Source organism: Zingiber officinale, chromosome 2A (assembly GCF_018446385.1).
Source record: "Zingiber officinale cultivar Zhangliang chromosome 2A, Zo_v1.1, whole genome shotgun sequence".
Classification (NCBI taxonomy): Eukaryota; Viridiplantae; Streptophyta; class Magnoliopsida; order Zingiberales; family Zingiberaceae; genus Zingiber; species Zingiber officinale.
The window spans coordinates 167,764,298-167,774,575 of NC_055988.1; the positions used below are offsets into that span (position 1 = coordinate 167,764,298).

Below are 10,278 nucleotides of genomic sequence, written 5' to 3' on the forward strand. Positions count from 1 at the left end.
GAACTAAATTATTGAAATGATTATTCAAGATGAGCTTCTTTTTTTTTATAAGCTTGAGTTTGATTCAAGTTTAACTTGTGTTTGATTCGTTTAGATATTATCGAGCTCTTAATTTAAACTTGTTTGATTATTTGAAACTTTTATGTTTTAAATTTATTTGATTGATTATTGAATTTGATAATACAAATTTATTTATTTATTTATCATGTTGATAAGCATTTTATTGATAAATATTGCTCACTAATGATGTTCATAAATATTGTTCACGAATATTAATAAGTTGAATATATGTGTTTAAGTTTTTTTTGTTTAGTTTAACGGTTGTTCAAGTTTGTTTATTTAATTGATCTTGTGTGCAATAAATAAATATAAACAAATTCTTATCAAATTAAATACTAAACTTATTCCATATGTTAATCATTATTTCAATAGTTAGTAATCACTCATGATTTATCTCTTTCGTTTAGGTCCAATACCGATTAACGGAGATATTGGGGAGAGCACAGTCATCATCTTTTGCCAACTTAAGATTTACCTTATAATTTTGATCAACCTTAACTATTTCAGCCTCACATTGAAGGAGATTAACCTTTTAATTTTGTCCATGATAAAACCCTCAGGAGAACATTACACTTTTGCCTGTGTTTTTTTAGTTTTTCCTTAGCTTACAAATTACAACGGTGGAAACAATGCATCCCTAATGTGAAGAAAACCTTTCTTCACATTAGGGAAGGCGTCAATTTCACCTCGTGAAAAAGTCAGGCGACGATGCTCAACTTGAGAGGAGACTCCTTGGAACCTTCTGGTATAACGGATCGTGGACTTTGAGCAGCACCCGACGAATGTCGTCCTGAATCTTTGAGAGAGATGCTTTGAATCGGTAGGAATCTCGTGGAATTTTTGAATTTCATCTGGCAACACCAATTAAATAAGTCCTTTTTCAGGCCATGGCTTGCGAGGCCCACTGAATTTTTGAATATCTTTTCATTTTGGCCCTGAATTGTAAATTTAGGGTGTAATTGATAATTGTTAAATTGAGAAAGCTGAAGTTAAAATGTCGATAAAACTGAATAATTTCAGTACAACTGTTCGTTGCGTTCATTGCGGTAGTCGCTCTTACGCCCGGTGAGCTTACTGCGGTTCCTTCACCGTTCGAATGAATCAGTCTCGTAAATTTATCCTTCGGTATGCTTACCGACGTACTTCCCGCCTACGCTGCCAGCTGTAAAATTTGGGCGGGAGAATATTTATGTTTCTCTTTCATACCCAACATTAGCTTCCACAAAACTTACCCAATCATATGAATCCGAGGGCCCGCCGGGACCCATGCGGGTAGTCTACGGGTACCGTCAGCGGTCGAAACTGCCTTATACGAACAATTTTTTGCGCCCTTCTTCGCCAGCTGTCACTTTCCACGCCGCTGCCTTCTTTTCTCTTCGAGTGGGACCCGCCGTTTTTTCCCCTAAAAATATCACTAGTAATTGGAAAAAGTTTTAGGGGAAAAAAAACTTGGCGCATAAAAAACCCGTGTACCCGACGCAAAGACGTTTATGCGGACGAGCGCATAATAGAGCGTCGCCCCACGGAGGAACGTATGAACGAGCGAAAGCGACACGGTCCAGATCGGCGCCACGCGTCTCGATTAGGGCCATCGCCTTCGTCCGTTACGAGCGGGCCAGCCCGCGTTCCGGTCAGGAGGAGAGACTCGCTTTCGCCGTCCGATCTCCGCTCTCCTCCGACCAACGGCGAAGATGCTGCCCGAGTCAATGCGGGGCAGATCTCCTCGCCTTTAAGAGAGAACGCCCCCTCACCCTTTCCTCCTCGCCCAAGACGAAGAGATCGGATTCGTTTCAGGTTCCCAATCTCTCGCCGTCTTCGTTCTTTTCCCCCCTTTGTCCTCCTCCGCCGTGTCTCTCTCCGGCCGGCGACCTACTTTCTCCGACGGGTCCTGCTTTATCCCCCTTTTCCCCCTTCTCATGACCATACATCCTCTCCCGGAGACGGAGGGAAGAGAGCTTGCCGGATCCCGCCCGATCTGAGGCCGATAATTGCCGGTTGATGGCGTCGGCGATTCTTGCGAGCACTAATGAGCAGCACTGGCGAGAACCAAAGGATTTCATGAGGAAGAATCTCAACCCTAACCCTAACCCTAGGCCCGTCCTTAATCTATATGCCGGCGACCATGCGGCGTCGGCTCGATTTCACGCTATGGAGGACGATGATGCGATGCCGAACTGTAACGCTGCTCGGTCTGAAGACTCATCTTCCTTGAATCGCAAGCATGGATGGGGCCACAATAGCAGGGATCTTGCCGCCGGTGGAGCTAGCAGATACCTGTCATTCCGCGTCACGACGTTCTCCAAGGGGGAGCGCAGGGAGCTGAAGCGCCGGCTGATGTCGGAGCTCGACCAAGTGCGGAGCTTGATGAGCCGGATCGAGTCGAGGGAGATCCAGTCCTCCGCCCGGTCCGCCGGATTCAGCGCGTCGGGGATCTATTGCGGTGGCCGGGAGGTCACCTCTTCCGCTCCCAGCCGCGATCCCATGGCTTCGAGGCCGTCAGATCTCTTCCTCGATTGCCAGCGAGATCCGAGGCTACAGGCGCGGACGGCGGAATTAGATAAGCTTTTCTCCGCCACAATGAAGAAGTGCGGTCAGATCTTGTCAAAGCTGATGAAGAACAAACAGAGCGGATGGTTCAACTCGCCGGTTGACGTAGTTGGAATGGGCCTCCACGACTACTTCCAGATCATCAAGACGCCGATGGACCTGGGGACGGTGAAGACTAAGCTCAACAAGGGGCTCTACCCTTCCCCGGCGGAGTTCGCAGTGGACATCCGATTGACATTCAACAATGCCTTGATGTACAATCCGCCGGGGCACGTTGTGCACAAGTTCGCCGAACAATACCTCCTGCAATTTGAGGGGATGTTTTCCCCGGCCTACCACAAGTATGAGAATCAGCGGATTTCTCTGGAGCAGGAAATCCAAAAGTATCGACCTCCAGCCATGGAGGCGGTTGTCAGAAATGATCCTCCACCGCCTCCGGCGTCATCACAAGCGGCGGCGCCAGTACACGCACGGAGCCCACCTCCTGCTTCGAGCTCATCGCCGGTGCCGACCTTGCCGCCTCAACAGCTCGCAAGGACGCCGGCGAAGCTGCCGAAGCCCAAGGCGAAGGACCCCATTAAGAGGCCGATGACCCTTGTGGAGAAGCAGAAGTTGAGCGAGGGGTTGCAGAGTCTGCCTCAGGATAAGATGCCCCAAGTTCTCAACATCGTTACCAAGAGGAACGCCGCCGCGGCGCCGAATGGTGACGAGATCGAGCTCGACTTTGATACGATGGACGCCGACACGCTCTGGGAGCTCGATCGGTTCTTGTGCAACTTCAAGAAGATGATCAACAAGACGAGGCGGCACGAGGCGATTGCCAAAGGGCTGATCCCTCCAGCAAACAGCCAAGCCACCGCGCCTCCTCTTCCAGCTACAGCCGACGCTGAAATGGTAACCATTCTTGATCCATAGGCAGTGAATCGTACTCCATATCTCCCCCATCGTTCTCAATCGCGATCTTCTTCTTTGGCAGTCACCGATGGCAGTCGATGACGATACCAGGCCCGGCAGCAAGAAATTAACCACTGCGGACGAGGAAATTGACATCGGCGATGACTTGCCGGCCACAAATTATCCGTCGGTGGAGATCGAGAAAAACGCTGGTTGCGACAGTAGCTCCGGAAGCTCCGACTCCGATTCTTCCTCTTCCAGCGGTATGTTCTTGAAACCCAGAAAAGTAAAAAAGAAACCTTATCAAGTGGCTTCGTCTCTAAGTCATGTGTATACAATTGCCGGATTGCAGATTCCGATTCAGACTCAACCGACAGCGATTCCGACGACAACGACGAACGATCTCCGAGGACGACGGAGCAGCGGGACGGTTAGAGCGGCGGGTGGAGTTGTTATTTTGGGTGGGTGTTTGATAGATGGACGATGATAGGACTTGGGGTTTATTGGTAGAGCAGTTCCATCCAACAATGAACTGCTTGTTCTGTAATCGGGAATCTCTTCCGCCGCATCCAATACAAACCCTAACAATTCTTATTATACGTTATGAACAACTCTTTTCCTCGTGGTTTAGATTCATAGCATCTACAAATCGGTAAAGGGATAACTGCCAAGCAAGTAAGGAATGAGATGGAACATGAAGAAAACACTAATCGCATACTTAGCTTTATCCAACTTCTGATCGAACAACAAATCAATCGAGGCGGCGGATGCCACCCGACGAACTAGACCAAAATCTTCGCTTCTGAAATCTTCGATCGAAAAGAGATCTAAAAAGATGGAAGAGAGAAAGTTCAGGAACCGAAGAACGTCGATATGGAATCAGAAAGGGGAAAGGGCAGATCGAAACCTCAATTTCGCGACCAGAAAAACAAGTGCATGCGAGCTGTTATCAAACCCTAGTGCCGGAGGAGGAGAAGAGGGTACTCACGTGTTTCCGATGCCGGTGGATCTCGAGTTCCCGCAGGAAAAAGCCGCTGCCGAACAGCGGCAAGGTCGACTGTTTCGATCCAAATCGAGAGAAGCTGGAGAAGCACCTGGCCGCCTCCCCATGACTCGCCCTTTCTCTCTGTCTCAATTTTTCGCTCGCGTCCAAAACCCTCGATCGCCGGGCCTTTGGAGAGGTCTGGTGGCCGAGAAGACAAAGGGAGGGGGTAATGGACAAACCCAGCCTGTATTTTGTTATATTTTAAAATAAATCTTAATCCGGAGCTTTCTTTTTATCTCTTAGTTGACGAAAAACTTATTAGATAAAGGATTTTTGAACTCATGTTTTATTATTATGGAAATTCTTGTGGATATTTCTTTAAAAAGTAATCCAATTATTCCAAATAATATAAGCTAATAGATTTTTTTTAAAATTATTCTTAGGGATTTGGTATTATATAAGAATCACTTAAGATTTCCTACTATAAGAGTTTATGATTTAGTTAGCCAATTGAAATCATCATTTTTTTAAGGATAAAAAATATGATAGGGTGCCTTATTAAGGTTAATAAAAGTAAAAGGGGCCTTTTGGCTTCTTCCTAAAATTCTATAAATTTATTGATAAATTAATAATTATATTATTAAATAATACTATATTATTAATATTAATTTTATTTCATAAACTTTTAGGCAGAAACCTTATATTGATATAGAATAAATATCATAGTGCCTTAAATAATTGTATCAACTCCAGTGAAAAAATTAATAATTCAGTGTAAAATTATTGAATTGGGAAACAAAAATGACCAGAAAATAAGTTGTCTATCCTTTACAATTCTAAACTTTTGTGATGCTATTTTTCAATGATGGAGTGATGAAGTCAGTGTCTTCTGCTCCCTCTGCTCATGCAAAATGCCTTGAAGTTCCCTACTAGACCATGAATATCACTGTAAATAAATTGTGTTAAATGCTAAGAGTTATAAAAAGGATTATGTTTTTTTAATAACTTAAAAATCATCATCGTTGTAATGATAGGTTAATGAGAGCTATAGAACAATTTAACCAGGCCACTGCACCAGAACAAAAGTAAAATTGAAAAAGGGTAACAAAGGTGAAATATCGCTTATATGGATAAATCATAAAAATATTTTATCCTAACACAATAATTTTATCTTTTATATGAACAGGTCAGACAACAAAAGAAAACAATTATTACATTAACAAAGAAAATTAAATGAGCATTTTATTACACTAACATGATAACTCAATCGACACTAATTGGAAAAGATTATAATATCATTAATTAAACTCTTACCAAATATCAATTATTAACAAATTTAAAAATACATAAAATAAACTAGAGTAATTATTAAAATCAATTCGAAATTTTTCATAAACCACGTATTTTTTATAAAAAGAATATAGATCAGAATAATACCTCTGTACATTTATGTGACTGTCGGTAGACAAATAAATCACCGCCGTTCATTATCATCATCATTATCCTCGAAGGACCTTTTGGGGATCGAGCTGGCCGCTGCAGTAACTGGAGGCCACGAGAGAAAGCTCGAGCCTTCCGGTCCATTCCTCGCCGGGCTTCAAAGTGATGGGTTTCTCAACGTTGGCAGCACCCACGCAAAGCGTGCGCTTGTAGTCGTCGTCTCCGAAGTCTGGAATGGACTTGGCCTTCTTGTTCCAAGGGTTCCACACCACTACAGTACAGTGGCGGTGGGAGGAATCATTCGGATCAGAAAAGGAATCAATGCGAAGAGTGTATCGTACGATATGTTCTTACCAGCGTCAGGTAATCCGTCTTTACGCATCACCAAAGTCCTTTTCTTTTCATGGTCTATGATTGCAATCTTAGTCGGTGTGCCCACGTAGACTCTATCGATCTTGTCTCAGTGCAATGGAAGAGTTAGATCTCAGCAAATCTTACAAGGTTGATAAGTCTCCCTACCTCGGACTCGAATGTGAGCGCGTCTCCTTGTTCAGTGAAACGCTGCCCTTCCTTCAGGTTGTCGAGGTAGTCCCATGTCTCCAGACCTTCAACCCGTACTTCACTGAACCCTCAAACCGACCAAGAGAATCAACTACGAGACTACGAAACAAATGCAAAAGTGGCAACTGACCTGATATCAGAGAGTGAAACGTAAGTGTGGAAGGCAATGGTAAAGGAGAAAGGTTTTCCATCAGAATTCGTGTTTCTTATGCGTGATGTCAACAGGAGATTGCCTCCGAGTACCAAGCCAACTCTCAGACGAAACTCATAACTGTGGGAGATTGAGAAGTTGTTCAGCCAAAGGGCAGAACATGAAAATTGTAAATGAGTAGGTTTAGATAGCAAGGAACCTGTGAGGCCAGTTCTTGAGATCATCCTGGGTCGGTTTCAGGATTAAGTCGACATAACTCTTGACGGAGGAGCTTGTTGGTAAAGGTGGTGGATTAGTATCTACAGTCCAAAACTTATTCCTGGCAAATCCATGTTGTTCCAGATTTCCAGAGCTTGAAAACTGCATTGAAATAAAGCCATTACATCGCGCTAGAAAGAAAGTTTTAAGTAAAACAGATGTTGATGGTCAATAAATAGAACCAATACTTGAGGAAAACATATTGGAATGCCGCCACGGATAGCTTGTGGGGGCTTAAAGGCGGCCTGTGAGGAGAGAACAATTTTAGGTGTAATATATCCAAGAACTAGTTAAGACAGAGTATGATGACAAAAATTCAGCATAACGATAGAGATAGTTGGGATGCCTCTTCTTAGAAAAACAGCAAGAAATGCTAATAGGTCAAACTGTTTTATAGTTAGAAGTTAATGTGCCTACCTTACTGCTAACAAAAAGCAATTCCTCTCTACGGTTATTTTTCCAGGATAGCACTTGACCTCCAAACAAGTACACCTGCAAAAGCATACTGTAGTCAACTTTCATATGTGTTCTTTCTTCTCACACTCACTTCCATTGGAGAACAGAAATTTTCAGTCGAAGGTTTCTCTGGAAGATTGAGATAAAGGCATGCAGTTGGTAAAAGAAATTCTGTTCAAAGAAAAACTCTTCAGTAAATTGTGGGAGTAATATGTAACAAGACTAATTTCAGTAAATTTCTTTGTTAAATACTTAAATGATGATGGAAGAACCAGGCCTAAAAAGCAACAATGATCATTTTAACTAGATCGCAAAACTGATAGTCAGGTGAGAGCCATGATTGATTAATTTCAGAAGTCTTCTAAGACTCTAGAATGATTGATCAATACAAGACAAATCTGGCTCCAAAATAATGGTGACTAGGCTCTTAGATGCAACAAACTGTTTAGCAATGTGCCTTCATAATTAATTAATCAACAATCAATAAACTTGAAGCATCGGGGTAAGTTAAGTAACCAAAACATGTAACAGAAAAGGTCGATCTGAATGAGAGATGGAAATTAATGGTTTAAATATATCTATAAACCGGAAAACAATTGAATGAGAGCATCAATTTACATCCATCCCATAGAATAGTTGATTCAACTAGTTTTCGTCCAGAACAAGTACAAGAAATATCGAGACACTATAATAGTAATCAATTTAGCTTTTCTTATAAGAAATTAGCTAGATAAGCCAATGGGTGTGGAGAAGGCCACCAACTCTTCATAGTTTCAATGAGAAGATAGTACTTCAAAGAACGACGTGAACTGTTCTTGAGAATACTCCAACACCCAGTGTACCAAGATAAAGAAGCGAAAGAAAAGAATTAACAGAGTATAAGTGTACACTATGAAACTTTTCGTTGTAATTGATCGACTTATCGATATTTATATATGATCCTGTCCGAATCAGGAGTCAAGGGACGCTGGGCACGTGGCGTTTCCTGCGGAATCCTCGAATGCTCCGGTGAACCTGCAACAAAACCGGGCCGGGAGGGGTGTCCCGGCGACGGCCCTCCGACGCTCAAGTTAGGCGAGGAATAACAAAAAGGTGGTTCCCAAATCAAGATTTTTTTATCATACCTCCGGTGAAGAAATGGAGGCCTTATATAGACCTTTGGAGGAGACCCGAATGCCCCGGTCAAATCAACAACATGCCTTTGACCATGCTCAAGTATGGGTCTGTCAGAAGGGCCATGCCCAAATATGGATCTATCAGGAAGATGTTCATGAGACCATACTGCTACTGTACCGACCATTTCACGATGTGACGGCGAGATCCTCCATCGTGCGATTTTGTGTACGGCCTAATCATCAGACATGCTCCTGCTAACATCCCAGATCCAGGGCCGAGCGGATGAGCCGCTCGGCTACCTTTTACCCTCGCCCATATTTCTGCCGAGCGAACTCCCGCTCGGCCCTTATGCTTCTGCCGAGCGGACTACCGCTCGGCCCTTCGATCTCCCAGCCTTGACGTCGGAAACCCAAGCCCTTGGATGGGTTAACTCTAGCTCCGCTCGGACCTACCCCAGCTGCTCGGCTCGCTTAGTTAGCCTACCCTGGGTTTACTGCCGGATCACTTGCCTTCCCTTCAAGTCTAGTCGAAGGAGGCAGTAAGTCCGACTGACTGGACTGCGTGTCCGAGCGGGTAGTCGTCGCCTATAATATTCTTTGAGCCGTTCGGTCCTTACATCAGGTTAGGCCGTTCGGCTATTCAATTGGGATGCCTTGTCGTTCCAGATAGATGTTTATTCGCCTGCATTTCCCGAAAATCGCGCAAAATCTTTCTCATTAAATCACAGCATGCGCGGTATGACGCGCATTAATTGCACTCGGTGACAGAGCGCCACGTGTCGATCCTGGTGTGGCGGCGACGTCATTTACGAGGAGATGCGCCCGTTTGAAATGGACGGCCCGATGGCGTCCTTGTTTCTCGTGCCCTGGATCGGACGGTGGAGGCTGACCTGCCTCTGCAGTATAAAGTCTTCCTCTCCTTCCTTCGCCGCACGCTTGTTTGCGTGTTGCCTTCTGTTCCATTCCATTGCTGCGGCCTCCGGCGATCTAGTGTCTGGGTTTAGGCGGCGATCCCCTCATCGGTGATTCTTCCGACCTCTTTCCTTCCCCGTGAGTCCTCTGCCTTCACTTATTAGGTTTTTCCTGCTCCTTTCGCCCCTTTCCTTCCCCTTTCTTCAATTTCTCGCCATTCTTCCGCTTTTCTGAGATGGCAAGCTCCTCCGCACCCGCTGGTAGCGCTCTGGGCCCTTGGTACTTGACCATGGAGAGCCGATTCGATGAGGAGCACGCCCGGCGCCTCATCCGGACATATGAGCTTCCTGATGACCACGAAATAATCCTAGCCGACGCGACCGATCGGCCACATGCCCCGCCGACCGGCTCTATTTGTCTCTTTTTAGACCAATTCCAGGGCGGCCTCAGATTTCCCACTCATTCTTTTATTTTGGAAGTTTGCAACTACTTCCGCATCCCGCTCGGCCAGCTTGTGCCGAATTCCTTTAGGTTGCTGAGCGGGATGGTCGTCCTCTTTAAGTTGCACAGCATTCCTCTCGACCCTAAGATATTCCATTTCTTCTTCTACCCCAAACAATCAGAACCGGGCACTTTTATCTTCCAAAGCAGAATAGGCTTCAAGTTTTTTGATAACATGCCGACCTCCAACAAGCATTGGAAGGAGTTCTTCTTTTACATTCGACTCCCCGATCGGCCAGCATTCCGAACTAAATGGCAAACTGCTGTGCCGACCCAGCCGGAGCTCGGCAAATTCAGAAGCAACCCGGCCTACCTTCATGCGGCCAACTGGTTATCTGGTCAGCGGTACAAAATTGACCAGCTGCTGCTCAAAGGGGTCTTGTACATTTTTGGGTTGT

The 10,278-nt window shown here is 44.8% G+C and overlaps 2 protein-coding genes and 1 long non-coding RNA gene across 4 annotated transcripts; 1 reads left to right on the top strand and 2 right to left on the bottom strand.

The window, feature by feature from the left end:
* Positions 1–574: 574 nt before the first annotated feature.
* On the bottom strand, positions 575–4,781 carry LOC122043131. Of its 2 annotated transcripts, XR_006129450.1 has the most exons (5): positions 4,490–4,781; positions 4,220–4,328; positions 1,293–1,462; positions 1,084–1,222; positions 575–995 (listed from the first exon to the last, which is right to left on the bottom strand). It is a non-coding gene; the product is annotated as an uncharacterized LOC122043131 (long non-coding RNA). The 2 variants fall into 2 exon arrangements; XR_006129449.1 differs by having other exon boundaries at positions 4,220–4,781.
* On the top strand, positions 1,804–4,098 carry LOC122043127 (transcription factor GTE7-like). Its single transcript, XM_042603602.1, has 3 exons — positions 1,804–3,501; positions 3,584–3,764; positions 3,854–4,098. Exons 1-3 carry the CDS (start codon positions 2,059–2,061, stop codon positions 3,934–3,936), a joined length of 1,707 nt encoding a protein of 568 aa, XP_042459536.1. The 5' UTR covers positions 1,804–2,058; the 3' UTR covers positions 3,937–4,098.
* A 1,152-nt stretch (positions 4,782–5,933) lies between the features above and the next one.
* Positions 5,934–6,416, bottom strand: LOC122043130 (putative glucose-6-phosphate 1-epimerase). Its single transcript, XM_042603607.1, has 2 exons — positions 6,281–6,416; positions 5,934–6,197 (listed from the first exon to the last, which is right to left on the bottom strand). Exons 1-2 carry the CDS (start codon positions 6,306–6,308, stop codon positions 5,986–5,988), a joined length of 240 nt encoding a protein of 79 aa, XP_042459541.1. The 5' UTR covers positions 6,309–6,416; the 3' UTR covers positions 5,934–5,985.
* Positions 6,417–10,278: the final 3,862 nt, after the last annotated feature.